Source organism: Ahaetulla prasina, chromosome 18 (assembly GCF_028640845.1).
Source record: "Ahaetulla prasina isolate Xishuangbanna chromosome 18, ASM2864084v1, whole genome shotgun sequence".
NCBI classification, from domain to species: Eukaryota; Metazoa; Chordata; class Lepidosauria; order Squamata; family Colubridae; genus Ahaetulla; species Ahaetulla prasina.
In genome coordinates, this window is record NC_080556.1 from 8707719 (window position 1) to 8725537 (window position 17819).

Sequence of the window (17819 nt, forward strand, 5' to 3'; positions counted from 1 at the left end):
TGTTTTGAGGGGGAGGGGGGATTCGCTGGAAGCCGCCGCTGCCCTCAGGCCCCCCAACCCCCCCCCCCTCTTTTCTCCTCCTAACCCCCTTCCCCCTTTTTTCTCTTCCAGGTCCGTGCAGACGTTCGCGGACAAATCGAAGCAGGAAGCTCTGAAGATCGACCTGGTGGAGGCATTGAAGAGAAAACAGCAAAGTTAGAAAACCAGCGTCTCCCTTTTGAGGATGCTAACAAGACACGCCATGCACTCATTAGCGACCCCTCCCAGCCCTCAAATTTCTTAGGAATCTTCTTCCCCCCCCCCCCTTCTCTCCCTGGCATCCTCCTCCCCTCGGCCTCCTCCCTCTTATTTTCCTTTTCCTGCATACAATATTCTTCCACTCATAAAATAAAAATAAAAGCCTCCGGTTTTCCCCCCACCTATCACCACCCCAAACAAAACCTGTATAAACCTTTTTTTGGTGGGGGGGGAGCTCTCTCTAGCAGCTTAATTTCCACTGTCTTATTGCCACAGCCTTGCAAAACGTATTTTCTGTTGAGAAACCTCTTGAGATTTGTGTCCTTTCCTTTTTCTCTTCCAGGTCCGTGCAGGCGTTCGCGGACAAATCAAGCAGGAAGCTCTGAAGATCGACCTGGTGGAGGCATTGAGAAAACAGCAAAGTTAGAAAACCAGCGTCTCCCTTTTGAGGATGCTAACAAGACACGCCATGCACTCATTAGCGACCCCTCCCAGCCCTCAAATTTCTTAGGAATGTTCTTACCCCCCCCCCCTTCTCTCCCTGGCATCCTCCTCCCCTCGGCCTCCTCCCTCTTATTTTCCTTTTCCTGCATACAATATTCTTCCACTCATAAAATAAAAATAAAAGCCTCCGGTTTTCCCCCCACCTATCACCACCCCAAACAAAACCTGTATAAACCTTTTTTTGGTGGGGGGGGAGCTCTCTCTAGCAGCTTAATTTCCACTGTCTTATTGCCACAGCCTTGCAAAACGTATTTTCTGTTGAGAAACCTCTTGAGATTTGTGTCCTTTCCCTTTTTCGACCCTCTCCCATCTTCTTGGGCCTTGCGTTTATCCGCATTATTTCCACCGATCATGGTTTTTTTTTTAATTCTTGGATTCTTGGTGCGACCCTCCCCAGCTTTCCCACCGCTCTCCATATTTTGTTATATTGGTGTAAAAAATGTACAAGAAACAAAAAAAAAACAAAAGAAAAAAACCCCTTTATTAAATAACCATGGTTTGTGAAAGAAGGAAGAAAAAAAGAAAAACCCATCGTGGAAAATGTGTTTGGTGTATGTTTGGGAGAAAAGTTGAGAAAGGAGGAAGGGGGTGTGTGGGATGGGGTGGGGGGGGCAGGCATCTGCCCTCCCTTCCCCTTAAGAGATCTGCGAAAAGCTGGCAAAGAGTCAAAATTCCCCCCCTCCTTCCCCAGTCCTGCTTTCCATCCGAGAGCCTGCAGTGTGACGCTTTTGACTTGTTCTTGATTTCTATGGGAATGCGAAAGACTGGTTATTATTATTATTTTTTTTTAAAATATGTAATGCTTCGAATTGGAATCTACATCTCTTTTACTTGAGCCTCCATTACTTAAAAACGGGGGGGAAAAAATAAAATCTTTAAAAAAACGTAAGAAAGTCCTTGGGCGCTGGGCCTCTTTTTGATTCCTTCTCTGGTCCTTTTCCCCAACTTTCAAGGGTCCGGCCTTTTGATTGGCAGGGGGTCCCGATTGGCAGGTCGCAGCTTCGGGTGGGGTGGGGTTTCGCTAGCAGCGGTGGCTCTTCTGTCCCAAGGACTGGCCCATAGATTTCCAGTGCTCTCCTCTCCTCTGCCTTCTGCGCATCTGATGACGCAGAACAGCACTGGACCCAGCTGTTCCTCCTCCTCTTCCTCATCAGCCACCTCCAGACCTGGGGGCTGTTGACTCTCCATCTGAGGGCTGATGGACGGCCCAGGCTCCACCTCTGTCTCTCTCTCTCTCTCTGCCAGCTCCATTCCCTCTTACCCTGCGGAGCTCTCAGGTTGCATTGATGCTGACCCTGACTGCCCCGCCGCTGCCGTCTCTGATTTGGCTGCTGGTGCGACCAGCGGCCGACAGGCCTCAACATCTGCCAAGGTTCCTAGTTATCTATACAGCAGAAAGGATTCCTTCCCTCTTAGCTGCCTCTTAACTGACCTTCCTTTGCCAAAAAAAGGGACGGCAGCTCTAAAGCCCACCCACCGTTACTTCAAGGCAGGGGTGGGCTGCTGGGGGTTCGGGAGAACCTCTAGCTACGATTCTGTGCAGTTCGGAGAACTCCCCCCCCCCCAATCCCACTCCTGGCTGGTCCCTCCCTCCCGCCCCTCCCCTCCCTTCCCAAGAGTCCCCACGTAGCCTGTTTTGGATGCAGGTAAGCACAGGGCGCGCGCGAAGGCTCGGGGAGGGCGAAAAACGGACCTACCGGAAGTTCGGGAAGGCCTGAAACGGGCCCGTTTCCTCCAGAGCTTGGGGAGGACAAAAACGACCCCCCCCCCTGCCATGGTGCAGGAGGCCGACTAGCCCACGCCCACCATGGCCCCGCCCACTCAGCAACCGGGCAGAGAACCCCCCTTGGTAAAATTTTTGAAGCCCACCCACCGTCGCTTCCAGGGCGAGGCGACAAGGTATCCAGGGTTAAGCCAAAAACCATCTCCACTCCTGCCAGGGTGGTGGGAATATTTTTTTATTTATTTCTCAATGCCCCTTGTGTGAAGAAAAAAAAAAGACCCCCTCCCCCCCCTTTTACTCTTCTCTTTACTCTTGAGCCTCAACGAGGGTCCAGGCAGCCAGCTGCTGGGTCCCGAATTCGTTTTTGGGGTTTGGTTGGGTTTTTGTTTTTCAACACTTCCATTTCATAAGTTACAGTTTTCCCTTTTGGGGCGGGGGGATGGGGGGGAAATTCCATCGATAAAAAGTTCGCTGTCTTTGCAGAACACAAGTCTTTCAATGTTTCAATGTTCATTTCTTCCATTATTATTTTTTTCTTCCCCCACCCCCCAAAGGAGGTAGCAAAGGATTTCGTAAAGGCGGCCGCGTCTTTTCCAGAGGCGAACTTTTTTTTTTTTCCTAGAGAGAAAAGGTCAGGTGCTTTTTATCTATAGAGTTTTCAGGACGAAATCCCCCCCCCCCAAAAAAAACAACTGTTGGAATCCCAACGCAGCCAAAAGACCCGAATCTTGGCAGATCCATTCAGCTTTCCACAGAGTCGTCATCTCTGCCCAAAAGAGCATCTCTTTCTTCCAGGACGGGCAGCTTCCTCCGACGATAAGCCAGGAATTGGCACGAAATCTGAAGGTGAAAGAATTAAGGTTTCCTGCTTCTGGGGACTGGACCCAGCACCCACCATCGGCTGCGAAAGACTAATAAAGCATCAAGATCCTCTTTTTTCCCCTGTGTTTGCTGCCTTGTTTAACGGACGGGGCTGATGGCCTTCCTCCTCCGGACAATTGCAGGCCATGGCAGAATTAGGGCAGCCAAGCTACCGTATTTTTCTGAGTATAAGACACTCCAGACCTACCTTTTTTGGGGAGGAAAACAAGAAAAAAGAAACAATCTGCCTCTGCCTCCCAGCAATTTGCCTCCTTGCAGCAAACAGCCCATTTCAGTTTCAGCACACACTTATTGCCGCCTCCGCACTGTTGTGTCTCGTCCGCTTTCACCACAGCCGGGGCCTTCTTATCTGCTTCCGAACGCTGAGGAATGTCCTAGTATGCCTCCCGGCCCCAGCCCTGGCTCCATGCTCCGACAGGCTGAGGAGGAAGAAGTACCTCCAGCCCCCAGCTCTGGCTCCATGCCCAGGCAAACGGAGCAACTAGACTCCTCCCCCTCCCCCACAGCATGTGAGCCTGAGGAAGGTCAATTACCAACAGCTGCAGACTGGAGTGACCCTCGCTTCAGAAGACTTGATAGGCGGCGGCAACAGAAGGAAGGGAGGGGCAGGCCTGGATAAGTGCTGAGTCATGGAGCCACACCCCATGGCCTATATAAAGGATCTGCTTTCTGGCATTCTCTGAGTCAGGCAAAGTCGAACATATCTTGCTGAAGTCACTTTCTGGTCTCCTGCCTGCCTTGAGGACTTTGCTAGGACTTTGGCAGAGCTGCAGAGGCACGCCTGATTCGGATTTCCCTGACCCGGCCGTCAGCGGAGGAGTGGGACATGACACGCACACCCAATTTTCAGCCTCCGCGTCCCGTTTGCAGCCTCCGCACACCCCATTTTCGGCCTCCGGGTGCCCCATTTTCCGCCCGTTCCAGGTGGTGGAGATCAGAATGGGCGGAAAACGGGGCGCGCGGAGGCCAAAAATGGGATGCCAAGGCCGAAAATGGGGCGCGCAGAGGCGGCAATAGGCAATGGCAATCCCTGCAGCCTGAAACAGCTGATGGTCGGGAGGCTGATCCAACAATCAGCTGCTTGTGCTAATCGGGCTGTGCTGAAGGTGAAACTGAAACAGGCTGTTTGCTGCAAGAAGGTAAATTGCTGGAAGGCAGAGACCAAAGGGGGGGGGCTGGTGGGTGGGCGGGGCTATATTCGGTGTATAAGACGCACCCAAATTTTCACCCTTTTTTAGTGGGGGGAAAAGTGTGTCTTATGCGCCGAAAAATACAGTCATTTCTGAGTTATAGCACTGTTAGCCAATCCTCAAAATAGATACTTTTTTGTTATCCTATAAGCAGTCTCGGAAGGGCTAAGACAGGACGGGTGAGATGAAAAAGACAGATTAAAAGGAAGTATCGGGAAGCGCAAACCTGCCTTACGTGGCCCTCAGCTGGCGAAGCAGAAATGTTATTTTAATGAAGGTGCTTTGCTCGGGGTGGAGCTCTCACCTCACTGTCAGGAGGGTGTGAGTTTGATCCTAGGTAAAGACAGATATTTCTCTTCTCTGGGCACAATGAGAAATATATCTGCTGAAAAACAACCTCCGTACTGGCAACAGGAAAGGCATCCGGCCAGTAAAACACTCTGCTGGCTCCATTCAGTTGCCTAGACTCTACCCCGCATGGGATGATGGGGGTCGTTAAAAGATGATCACACTTGGTTCAGGACTTATTTTTGCCCACCCCACTTCAATCCTGACATTACCGCCGACTGCAGTTCAGAAAGTCCAAATAAAAAGTTTATGACGCCTCTTATTTTCCTTACCTGTCTGAGAGATTCTGTCGCACTAGACTTTGCACGTTGAAAAGCAGAAGCAAACCTACTCACCCCTCGGACCCCAGTTTCCAGAAAAGGATACCACAATGTCGAGGGACAGAACCCCCAAGCTTCCGACCAGCCAGGGCAAATGGTGGATCACGTAATTGGCTTCCGACTGCCCCGGATCCGGGTTTTTCATTAAGACGCTGAGACCGTAGAGTGTGTTTCCCAGCATCACCAGGGCGAAAAGAGAGTAAGAGATTCCGGTAGTGCATTTCCTCTTGAACTGCAGGAGAGAGAGAGAGAAAGGGATTTAAAAGCTTCAGGTGGTCCATCCAAGAGGTAGGCTCTGCACAGTGTTCTTTAATTGTGATTATTAACGTTTAAGCCAGTTTTACTCGGTGGCACCGTTCACTGGGATCACGGCTAGCTTCAAACAAGCTTCGAAGTGGAGCAAGCATATGGCCGTGATCGCCTTGTCTTAAATCAGATGAGGGCGTATAAATAGCCCTAAAACCTCCCAGTTTTCTTCCAACAGATCTCAGATAAGTCTGCTTTTAGCTAGGTTTGGCAACGGTACACTCAGGGCTGGAAGTCAGATAACAGCTTAACAGAGTTGGAAGGGACCTTATAGGTCAGGGATGGCTAACCATTTTGCCATCACGTGCCGGGTGTGTGTGTAGGGGGGTGTCGCACAGGTAGCACCTGTACCCATATGAGTGGGCATGCGAGCTCAGCTCTGGTGAGCATGCGTGCACCTTCTAGGAGTCTGGAAGCGGAACAGCATAAAAGTCACTTCCTGTCCAACCGGAAGTTGATAAATGGATCGTTTCTGGCCTCCGGGGGTGGTGGGAAAGGCAGTTTTCGCCCTCCCCAGACTCACAGAAAGGCTCTGGAGCCAGGTGAGAGAAAAACGGGCCTACCAAGCCATCACATGCCAGGAGTGAGTGTGCGTGTGTGTCGCGCACGCATGCACGGGGGTGGGGCACATAGAATTATGGGTGTGGGCACGCAGACGCACGACCCCCCCGAGCCCCCCTCCTGGCACACGATGCCAAAAAGGTTAGCCATCACTGATCTAGGGTGTTGGCTATTCCTGCCCGCTTAGTATCATCTGCAAATTTGGTAAGTCCCCTTCTATTCCCTCATCTAAGTCGTTTATGAAGATATTGAATTTTTAATTTTTTGCCAATTTTTTTTTATCTTGGGGCACATCCACCGCATGTGGTAGTATGTGCTTAGCTTGTACCCACATCTCCAACAATTCAGTAGTAAATTTGGGAACGTTTTGGCTTTGAAAACATTTTCTGCTTCCTTGGGAAAAAGTTGGAACTTTGAGTCTGGGGCCCTCTTCAACTGATCTGCTCCCCAAAAGAGCCCCTCCCGCCGTGGGCCTTCCCCCTTTCCCCTCGAGCAACTCTTACATTGGTGTAGATCTGGGGGACCCGGGAAAACAAGTAGAGCACCGACGAAGTGGATCCAATCACAAAGCCGCAGATCTCCTTTTGGGTGAAAGGCTGTGGAAGAAGACACGGAGGGTGATGGGATGCTGCGGACGGAATGTCCCAGCAGGCCCTCGTGGGATTTAACGGGAAACCACCACCACCAGGTGATTTAGTCCGTGGGTTAGTTTGGATAATCCTCCGTCCCTCCCTTGGAATCCACCTGCCACTTCCAATTCAAACCACTAATCTTTTGTCTAGCATTCTTCCCACCCGGAGGGGTGCGCTTTTAATTTCAGAAAGAACAATTAACTTGGGCGGAGAAATTGTGAAAAGCAATTATAGGATAACCAGGGAGGGAGCCACAAAATGCATTTATCAATGCTACTACTTCCGCTGACGGGGAAGTGGCCAAGGGGCAGACGGGTCTCCATTCTTGAGTAAAGTGGAATTAAAATGGTGCTTGCTGCAGACAGTGAATCCTAATGTTGAATTATTGAGTTCCACAAACATTATAATCAGTTATAAAGACAATGGAACATGCTGTAAGTTCTTTTATACGTTTTATAGTCATCCATCTAGGTAAAGGTTCCCCTCGCACATACATGCTAGTCGTTCCCGACTCTAGGGGGTGGTGCTCATCTCCCGTTTCAAAGCTGAAGAGCCAGCGCTGTCCGAAGACGTCTCCATGGTCATGTGGCCAGCATGACTCAATGCCAAAGGCGCACGGAACGCTGTTCCCTTCCCACCAAAGGTGGTCCCTATTTTTTCTACTTGCATTTTTTTTACGTGCTTTCGAAACTGCTAGGTTGGCAGAAGCTGGGACAAGGAACGAGAGCTCACCCCGTTACGCGGCACCAGGGATTCGAACCGCTGAACCGCCGACCTTTCGATCGACAAGCTCAGCATCTGAGCCGCTGAGCCACCGCCTCCCGGTAATCTCCCAACTACTGCTAATCTTTACATCATCCTCATTTCGACGGGATTTGAACACAACGCAACCGTTGGCGAGGGCAGCTTGGTCTTTGCAAGGCGTTGAAGGTCAGTTGTGCCTTACCTCCCAGCCCGATGAATAGTCCGCAGAGGATAAAAGTCTCCTGCTTTTGAACATCCTTCCATCATCACCCGGTTGAGAAGAGGCAGGTCCCCCTTGCCAGGTGGGCGTCAACGTCGCTCCCAGGACCGCGAATGCGAAGACGGCGTTGATCGAAGCCGAAACTGAGGAAGGGAGAAATGTTGGATTAGGGCAGGGGTCAGCCACCTGTGGCTCTGGAGCCGCATGTGGCTCTGGAGCCGCATGTGGCTCTTTCACCCATCTACTGTGCCTCCCTGTCGCTGGTCGGCACCACAATTTGGAGAGGAGTTTGGGGGGAGGGGGAAATTTGGGGGGAGGGGGAAAGCCCTGCGTCTCAGGAGGAGACTTTATGTCAAGGGGCAGGTTTCCTGGTTTGCCCCACAATTGATAGGGCTTTTGGTTAGAGGAAAAAGGACGCCGCACTAGGAGGAGACTATGGTGGGGGAACCGGACTTCCGGTCGGCTCCAGAATTGAACAGGGGCCTTCCGGTTAGGACCTTTGTGGCTCTTTGAGGGTTTAAAGTTGCCGACCCCTGGATTAGGGGTTAAAAGTCTATCTTGCTTCTTCTTCTTTTTTTTTTTTTTGTCTTGTCTGTCCCATCAGACAAATTTACTGAAAAAGGAGAAGCCGGCTTTGGGGACATCAGCATAATCGTTTCCTGGTGGCTGCTTCGTCAAGCAGAAATAACGAGCAAAAACCACATAAACCGTCGTTCCCCTGCAGCAGGAGTTGCGCTATCACGCCATCTAACCAGATCTAAACCTTTCAAGAGATCCGAAACAGAAAGTGATAAGATCGAGGGAGAAACCCAGCTTTCTGCGGAGAGGAAGCGGTTCAAAATAATTCACTTGAATGCGCAGATGCCCCGGGCAATTGCAACTTCTGTTTCGAAGGGTGCAACAATCTGTGTTCTCATGGCAACTCATGGAGACCCAGGTTTTGGGACACCGAGGTCCTCTATCTTCTTGAAAGAAAGATTTGCTTTCCGTTAAAACTACCATCTGCTCTTCTCCCGTGCCAGAAGGGGTTAGAGATCGCTCTATTTTAAGAGTTTCCCCATTAAAAAAAAAGGGGGAAGGGAACTTTCTGCATGCTTAGGTATAAAACCACAATTGAGATCCGACCGACACACAATTAAATGAACTTCAGCAGGGTTCAATCTATGTGTGTGTATATGTATGTTCCAGCATAACTTTGGAACGCCTTGAGCAATTTCAACCAAATTTGGTACACAGATGACTTACTTTGTGGAAATAAATATTGTGGGGGCATGACCCCCCTAACTCCCCTCTGGGTGTATGTTCTGTTAAGATACAGCCTGTTGTGCTTTAAAATGGCTTCTACCGTACTGCCTTAAAATGGCTTCCACTGTGCAGCACAGTGGAGTTGCCATGGTAACGGCTTCACAGTACTCCACAAGGGGGCTCCCTCTGGTAAGGGGGAAAATCGAACATTAGAGATTACGTTTGATCCGGACATTTTCAACAAGGCTTTGATTATTCTTGGGGACAAATGTATGGCCATGATCAATAAAAGATTACTGCAACTCGGCCTGCCTGCACCACTACGAGACCGACATGACGTATTTCACGCAGAATTACAACATATGAGAAAAGAACTACAACGTTGAACAGCTTAGTGCATATATCGCGGACAAGAAGCCGTCTATCCAATCCCCATTGGCTGACCTGTTACCATGTCTATCCAAACAGTCCCCATTGGCTGACCTGTTGCTATGTCTATTCCAGTCTATGAACATTCGTACTCTGACAAATCCCCTCCCACTCTCCAGAGATGGTATTCAGCCGGTTCGAACTAGTTCGGGTGAACCGGTAGTGGCAACCTGCAGGTGGTCCTATATTGCTGTGTTTTTGTGAGGACAGTGCACGAGCGAATTGCCATGTTTTGTGACATCGCACGAATGGGCGGACGCCACATGCTCACATTTCTGGGCAAACTGGTTGTTACAGTATGTGAGGCCCACCTCTGCCCCTCTCCCCAACTCAGCATCCAAACGGTCCTTTGAATTAAGCCCTGATATTAAACCGAGATCTTGGGACGACGATTTCAAAAATGGGAGTTTTATGTCTCGGTGCCTCCCCCTCTCGCATTAGCGGATGTCAAACTTACAGACTCTGTTTTGATTCTTGACTTTGTAATAGACGTAGAGGGAGATCATGAGTAAATCAGCCAGCACGTAGTAAATAGCGGTGTATACCTGGGGAAGGAGAAAGAGAAGCTGAGTGGGAATTCTGGGGATAATTAAGAGAGGAATGTTATTTTTATCTCTGGAACTCTCGGCTTGAAGATGGGGCTAAAATTGGGTGGAAACAACCTCGTATACGACCCTCACTTTGTCAAGGACCTAGGAGTACTCATCTCAAACGATTTAACCTCAGAGCTCACTGTAACAGCATTGCCAAAAAGGCATTGTTAACCTAATTTTGCAAAGCTTCTTCACCGGTAACATTATACTGCAAATTAGAGCATACAAAACCTTTGCCAGACCAATTCTTGAATACAGCTCATCCGCCTGGAATCCACACTGTATATCGGACATTAAGACGATTGAGCGAGTCCAGAGATATTTCACGAGAAGAGTCCTCCACTCCTCTACTCGTAATAGAATCCCTTTTGCCACCAGGCTCGAAATTTTGGTCTTGGACAATCTGGAACTGTGACGCTGGTGGTCTGATCTAAGCAGAGCGCACAAAATTGTCTGCTACAATGATCTACCTGTCAACGACTACTTCAGCTTCAACCGCAATAATACACGGGCACACAAACTCAAGGTAAACCGCTCCAAACTCAATTGCAGAAAATACGACTTCGGCAACAGGGTGAGTGGTCAAGGCCTGGAATGCTCTACCCGACTCTCCGTTGTTGTGTCTGCGCCCCCCGAGCCGGGCCCCCTGCCAGAAAGTGACTTGGAAAGTGAGGGGGAAGGGCCATCAGGACTTACCTCGGGAGCACCAGCTTCCCTGGCTCAGCTCCAGGAGCCAGAGGCAGGCCGGGTGGAGGAGATAACGAGGCCTCCGTCTCCTGACTCTTTCCCCCCCCGGCCACGCCTCCAGACCCGGCTGATGGCAACCAGGGCTGGCTGGACCCTAGGTTTCGTAGGCAGGAGAGGCGGGAACAACAGAAGCAGGGGTGGGGCAGGCCTAGGAAGTGCTGAGTCATGGAGCCACACCCCACAGGATATAAAAGCAGCGAGGGCTGCTATGCCTCTTCGTAGCAGGCAAATCAACTGCTTGACTAGAGCTGAAGTACTGTTTGTTGACTCATCGGCATCAAGGGAGATAACAGAGGCACTTGGCAGACGCTCGCTCGTTTGTTGCCAGAGCTGATAGTTGCCGGCTAATTAAGTCATCGCTCGGACGGAGGCGAGGGGGACAGAACAGTTACATCCTCAAACCTTCAACCTCAAACTGTCCATCGTGGACCTCACCCCACTCCTAAGAGGTCCGTAAAAGGGGAGGGGGGTTTGCATAAGCGCACCACCACGCCTACTGTCCCTGTTTTAGTGTCCCCATTTATCTGTACTTACTTCCTTCGTTTACGTTTATACCTGTACCTGCTATCTTGTACATATTTGACAAACAGACAAATCAATAATTGGAGAGGAAGGGAATCCCAAGGACCCACAATGATGATGGCTTTGAGCATCCTTTGCAGGATCGAGGATTGGGACCAGCAGAATTTTCCAAGTTAAACATGGCTTTTTTCCAATTTTCTTACCTGTAACGGCAGCTGGTCAGCCAAGAAAGACCCGACTAAGTTCAGAGAATCGCCTCCGAGCCATCCCAGCAGGAAGTAGACGGACAGGGCCTGGTCCATGATGCCCGTTTTACAGGCCAGGTAGAACTGACTGCGTGGAAAAATGGAGGAAGGAAAGATGGAAGAGGAAGCATCGGGGGTCACCCCCTGCCCCGACCCGGCAAACTATACCACTGATTGTGGGCTGGGGCTGATGGGAAAGGAAGTCCAGGGTCTGATGACAAGGGAAGCGCACCCGTTATTGTGTCATTCTGCCCAGGACGGAAGTTTTCAACCACCCAGAAGAGGCTTCTAAGGAGGAATTTTATTTTATTTTTTGCTGCAACCGATGGCTGCCCGAACAGCTCTTGCGTTGCTGGAGGTGATATTTCAGAAGCCGCCCACAGACGGGCATGGCAGGACTCCTGGCCGTTTCCCTTGTGTCTATCCCAGGAAATGAGTCAACATCCGTTTTGTCATTCCCCCCAACGGGCAGCCACTTATCTGTCAGTCAAACTAGGGAAGGAAGGAGGGAAGGAAAGATGGGAATAGGCAGGCAGGCAGGCAGGAAGGAGAGAGATGGAAATGAGGAGGGAGGGAGGAAAGAAAGGAAGAAATAGGAATAGGGAGGGATGGAGAGAGAGATGAGAATGGGGAGGGAGGAAGAGAGAGGGCAATAGGGAGAGAGGAAGGAAAGAAAGGAAGTTAGGAATAAGGAGGGTTGGAAGGAAGGAAGGAAGGAAGGAAGGAAGGAAGGAAGGAAGGAAGGAAGGAAGGAAGGAAGGAAGGAAGGAAGGAAGGAGAGATGAGAATGGGGAGGGAGGAAGGAAAGGAAAGAAAAGAGGAATAGGGAGGGATGGAAGGAAGGAAGGAGAGATGAGAATGGGGAGGGAAGGAAAGAAGGAAAGGAAGAAATAGGAATAGGGATGGATGGAAGGAAGGAAGGAAGGAAGGAAGGTAGCCAGGAAGGAAAAAGATGGGAATAGGGAGAGAAGGAAGGAGGGAGGGAGGGAATAGGGAGGGATGGAAAGAAGGAAGGAGAGAGATTGGAATGCGGAGGGAGGGAGGAAAGGAAGAGATAGGAATAGGGATGGATGGATGGAAGGCAGGAAGGAAAAAGATGGGAATGGGGAGGGATGGAAAGAAGGAAGGAGAGAGATGGGAATGCGGAGGGAGGAAAGGAAAAGATAGGAATAGGGAGGGAGGGAGGGATGGAAGGAAGGCAGGCAAGAGATGAGAATGGGGAGGCAGGAAGGAAGGCAGGAAGGAAAAGATGGGAATGGGGAGAGAAGGAAGGAGGAGGGAGGAATAGGGAGGATGGAAAGAAGGAAGGAGAGATGAGAATGCGGAGGGAGGGAGGAAAGGAAGAGATAGGAATAGGGATGGATAGATGGAAGGAAGGAAGGAAAAAGATGGGAATGGGGAGGGAGGGAAGGAAGGAAAGAAAGGAAGGAAGGAGGGAGGTAATAGGGAGGGATGGAAAGAAGGAAGGAAAAAGATGGGAATGGGGAGGGAGGGAAGGAAAAGATAGGAATAGGGAGGGAGGGATGGATGGAAGGAAGGAAGGCAAGAGATGAGAATGGGGAGGAAGGAAGGAAAGAGAGAGGGAAGGAAAGACGTGAATAGGGAGGGAGGAAGAGAGAGATGGGAATGGGGAGGGAGGGAAGGAAGGAAGGAAGGAAGGAAGGAAGGAAGGAGCCAGCCAACCGGCTCCCCTAGCACAAAATTCCCAGCCTGCCCCTTCTAACTGGCCCCAGATGCAGGGTGAAGCCCCCCTCCCCACCCCAAGACCGCCACTCGTTTACTTACGGGAAAGAAGCCCCAGCAAAGCAGGCGATGGAGACCAGGCCCAGCCCCACGCTGGCGACATCCCAGCCATCCCGAGCGCACTCGTGGAAGACATTCAGGATCCACTCCGAGCCGTTGACACAATCCGAGGCATTCCCGCTGGGAAAGCTGAACTTGTGAGGATGAGCGAACATGGCTGGAATGAAGTACTGGGAGTCACTGGGAATTCAAAACAGCCCTGCCCATTGTGAACTGGGAACCTGTAAAGGAAGAAGAGAAATGGGAGTATCTGGGATTCGCCCAACCGCCGATCAAAATGCGCATAGCAAAAAAAACCAAACCAAAACAACAACAACGACGTGAAAATGGATTTTTTAAAAAAAGAAAATTCGCATTTTTCCTTCCATTCTTTTCCCTGGGGTATTTCAGTCGCTCCTGGAACGGAGCCTTGCATTAAAAAAATAAAATAAAAATAACACTGACACCCGTTTAAACTGAAGATGTTCCCTAGCCTGGTCACGAGACGTTCGTAAACCCCAACCCACAAGCTCGGAGAATCAACTTTCAACCCCTCCTACACCCGAGCTACAGATTATGCTCCACTATTGCAAAATAAATAGTCTAGTTCGGTGACGGCGAACCTGTGGCACATGGAGCCATATCTGTGGGCACGCGACTGTCGCCCTAGCTCAGCTCCAGAGCGCATGCGCGCACCAGCTGGCTGATTTTCGGGCCTTCTGGGCCCACCGGAAGTCAGGAAACGGGCTGTTTCCGCCTCCAGAGGGCTTCCGGGGTGGGAAGGGGAGCTGTTTTCGCCCTCCCCAGGCTCCAAGGAAGTCTCCGGAGCCTGGGGAGGACGAAAAATGGGCCTACCGGGCCATCCCGGGCCAAAAGTGAGGGGACCGTGGGGTGTGTGTGTCACACATGCATTGAATTATGGGTGTGAGCATGCGTGTGCGCGACACCCCACCCCACCGCACGCTTTTAGCACGCGACGGCAAAATGGTTAGCCATCCCTGGCTCTAGTTCTTCTGCCGTGAAAAATTAAGAAACCTAGGTTTGCAAACTGGTTGCGAATAAGTATTGTGACACACACACACACACTCTCCAGCTTGCCTCCAATATTTCAAAGACCAAGTTGAGTAATTTACTTCACTGGAAGTTTCACTGGAAGCCCACCCCCCACCCCCACCCCATTTTCAGTGGCAGTATATCTGAGGCTAAGAGATCTCGGCGTCTGAGCGGCCGAGGCTAGGCAGCTCAAGTAGCTCTGACGCTGAGCTTGTCGATCAGAAAGGTCGGGCCATTCGGCGGTTCGACTCCCTGTGTGAGCTGGGGGGTTGGACTAGATGACCTCCAAGGTCCCCTTCCCACTTCGTTACTGTTTTGTTTGTTTAGCCTCACTACCTGCCTCCATGGCTAAGACGCTGAGCTTGTCGATCAGAAAGGTCGGCGGTTCGAATCCCCGTGTGAGCCGGGGGGTTGGCCTAGATGACCTCCAAGGTCCCTTCCCACTCGGTTACCATTACCTATCGATATCATTGCACGGACAGTGGTGGCGTTCCGAGCGCCATCCATCGTGTTTACAAAACCCAACATGAATACACGCGTCAAAATGCCTACATCAGTCCAACTTACCTGGTCTCGTGTTATTGCTACCTTTTGCCTGGAGATAAATTCCTAGCCTGTGCGGGAAGCGGGTGCGAGAAGACCTGGGCTGGGGACAAACAACACCCCCCCACCACCATTGCTGTGACTCATCCAGATGTTCTCATGTGACCCCCAGCAGCAGCTGACCCGGGAGCCAGCAATCAAACCTTATCAGCATTTTCCAGGTTCAAACTGCTTGGCCAGCAAGAAGGGGCCTGTCTCCCCCCCCTTCCCCCTCCCCAAAATATGCAGCCAAGGAAGTCTCTCTTCTTCCCCTCCCCCCCCGTCTCTCCCCCCCACCATTTCTACAGCCGGTGGAAAAACAGATCAAGGTTAATAGCAACCAGCTTTGGTGATTCATCCGGGCTGGGGAAAGGAGCGAGTTCAAGATTGACCAAGGGTTGTTATTATTATTTTTTTTGCCCTGCTTTCGAAATCGTCCCTGAAAAGACCTGGTTGGTTGTTTTTTTCGTTCAGGCTTGAGAAAAACAAACCATAGATAAACTAGAAAAGGCTTTGGGGGTGAGGCGGGGGGAGAAGGCTTGTGGATTCTGGTCTGTTTTAGCCCCTCTGGAACTAAGCCAGGATTAAGCCAAGTTTGCGGGAAGACCTGACCCTACTCTTGTTGTAAAGGTGGACAAGCTTTAGAGTTGGTGGGCTTCCTGAAGTCGCAGCCGGCCGGGGATTTTTGGGGAGGTGTAGTCCAGTCCCACTCACACCGGGGGTCCCACGATTAAAAAAAATCTGGCTAGGGGGCTCAGTGGCTAAGACGCTGATCTTGTTGACGGCGGTTCGAATCCCTCGTATAGGTCTCTTGTGTGAGTAGGGGGTTGGCCTAGATGACCTCCAAGGTCCCTTCCACCTCGGTTACTATTCGGAGCAAACGAAGGCCTTCCAATGGGGAGCGGGACAAACGCCAGGGAGGGTCTCCCTACTCCCCCCCCCCACAAGGGATGCTCAGGGTTGAGATGGGGTGGGGGGGGGCTGCTTCCCCTCTTGCCTCCCCTCCCCAATTCCTCTGCCTTCCTTAAGGGGAGGGGGTCCCCCCTTTCGGCGGAGAGAGACCCCCGCCCCCTCCTCACCCCTTCCCCATTCATGGCATGGCTGGGCTCGCCTGCCTTCCCTTGGAGGGGATCCTTGGAGGTCATCTAGTCTCCTCTGCCTTCCTTAAGGGGAGGGGGTCCCCCCTTTCGGCGGAGAGAGACCCCCGCCCCCTCCTCACCCCTTCCCCATTCATGGCATGGCTGGGCTCGCCTGCCTTCCCTGGGAGGGGACCCTTGGAGGTCATCTAGTCTCCTTTCTCAAGGCCAGCATCCCTCAACCTGCCCCAGGTGGGGGGGGGGGTCCAGCCAGGTCTTCTCGGGTGTAATAGTGGTGGTGGGTTATTTTTGGGGAAGCGGGGGGGGGATGTTAAGGAATGCAAGGGTCTGGGTTCAAAAGCGGCGCGTCCATACTCACAGGTGCCTTTTTTTTAGGGGGAGCGCCGCCTGGCCGGAGCTTCGATGGGGGAACAATCCGGATTTGTTTTGGGAATTGCCTCTTTTTTTTTTTTCCCGGAGCGATGACGGAGCCGGAGCTCTGCCCCAGCCGCTGACTCGCCCGGGAGGCTCAGCTGATCGCCGCCGGCTCCGCCTTGCGAGGCGGGACTGGGCTGGCTCGGTCGGTCGGCTCCCTTCCAACGCCCCCCCTCCCCACATGATCCCCCCCCCATATTTGCAGGCGCCCTTCCTGCAGTCTTCCACACCCCCCCCTCCATCCCCACGCCTGGTTTAAAAAAACCAAGAAAAGGTGCTGTTCCCACTTAAATCCCCTGTGCGGGTCTCTCTCTCCTTGCTGAGGTTCGGCCAGGAAGGAGCCGGGGGTGGGGGGGTGTTTAAGGAGAGAAAGGGGGGCCCTTCTAGATGCCCTCGGGGTGACTCCTAAGGGCCCTGCTTTTCGGCCAGGAAGGAGCGAGGTTTAAGGACAGGGAAGGCCCCTTCTAGATGCCCTTGGGGTGCCTGGCAAGGGCCCTGGTTTTTGACCAGGAAGGTGGGAGGGTTTAAAGAGAGTGGGGGGGCCCTCTAGATGCCCTCGGGGTGCCTGGCAAGGGCCCTGGTTTTTGACCAGGAAGGTGGGGGGATTTAAAAAGAGTGGGGGCCCTCTAGATGCCCTCGGGGTGCCTGGCAAGGGCCCTGGTTTTTGACCAGGAAGGAGGGTGGTTTAAAGGGAGTGGGGGGACCCCTCTAGATGTCCTCGGGGTGCCTGGCAAGGTCCCCACTTTTTGACCAGGAAGGAGGGAGGGTTTAAAGAGAGCGGGGCGACCCCTGTAGATGCCCTCGGGGTGCCTGGCAAGGGTCCTGCTTTTCAGCCAGGAAGGACCGATGATTAAGGAGAGAGGGGGAGACCTCTCTAGATGTCCTCGGGGTGCCTGGCAAGGGTCCTGCTTTTCAGCCAGGAAGGAGCGATGATTAAGAAAAGAGGGGGGCCCTTTAGATGTCCTCAGGGTGACTCATAAGGGCCCTGGTTTTCAGCCAGGATGAGCGAGGTTTAAGAGAGGGGGCTTTTAGATGTCCTCAGGGTGACCCATAAGGGCCCTGGTTTTCAGCCAGGATGAGCGAGGTTTAAGAGAGTAGGGGGGCCCTCTAGATGTCCTTGGGGTGCCTGGCAAGGGCCCTGGTTTTCAGCCAGGAAGGAGCGGGGGTTTAAGGAGAGGGGTGGGGCCTTCTAGATCAGGGGTCTCCAACCTTGGTCCCTTTAAGACTTGTGGACTTCAACTCCCAGAGTCCCTCAGCCAGCAAAGCAAAACTGGCTGAGGAACTCTGGGAGTTGAAGTCCACAAGTCTTAAAGGGACCAAGGTTGGAGACCCTGATCTTGATGTCCTCGGGGTGCCTCGCAAGATCCCTGCTTTTTGACCAGGAAGGAGGGAGGGTTTAAAGAGAGTGGAGGGGACCCCTCTAGATGCCCTCAGGGTGCCTCG

At 52.0% G+C, this 17819-nt stretch overlaps 2 protein-coding genes across 5 annotated transcripts in view; one reads left to right on the top strand and one right to left on the bottom strand.

The window, feature by feature from the left end:
- CAPZB (capping actin protein of muscle Z-line subunit beta) overlaps positions 1 to 566 on the top strand; it is a 53266-nt gene extending 52700 nt beyond the window's left edge. For both annotated transcript variants that reach the window (XM_058161128.1, XM_058161129.1), the window contains one exon: positions 112 to 566. Coding sequence is in view for 1 of the 2 variants with exons in the window: in XM_058161129.1 (XP_058017112.1) it covers positions 112 to 199 (88 nt within the window). In the remaining variant the exon portion in view is untranslated. The remainder of the gene's footprint in view (positions 1 to 111) is intronic.
- Positions 567 to 2577: 2011 nt separating this feature from the next.
- On the bottom strand, positions 2578 to 16457 carry SLC66A1 (solute carrier family 66 member 1). 3 transcript variants are annotated; one of them, XM_058161125.1, is made up of 9 exons: positions 16321 to 16402; positions 14851 to 14929; positions 13234 to 13472; positions 11407 to 11536; positions 9799 to 9886; positions 7650 to 7810; positions 6575 to 6667; positions 5251 to 5436; positions 2578 to 3304 (listed from the first exon to the last, which is right to left on the bottom strand). In XM_058161125.1, exons 3-9 carry the CDS (start codon positions 13404 to 13406, stop codon positions 3206 to 3208), a joined length of 930 nt encoding a protein of 309 aa, XP_058017108.1. In that variant the 5' UTR covers positions 13407 to 13472; positions 14851 to 14929; positions 16321 to 16402; the 3' UTR covers positions 2578 to 3205. The 3 variants fall into 3 exon arrangements, with proteins under 3 accessions (XP_058017108.1, XP_058017109.1, XP_058017110.1); XM_058161126.1 differs by having other exon boundaries at positions 14851 to 14924; positions 16321 to 16359; XM_058161127.1 differs by lacking the exon at positions 14851 to 14929 and having other exon boundaries at positions 16321 to 16457.
- Between the last annotated feature and the right edge of the window lie 1362 nt (positions 16458 to 17819).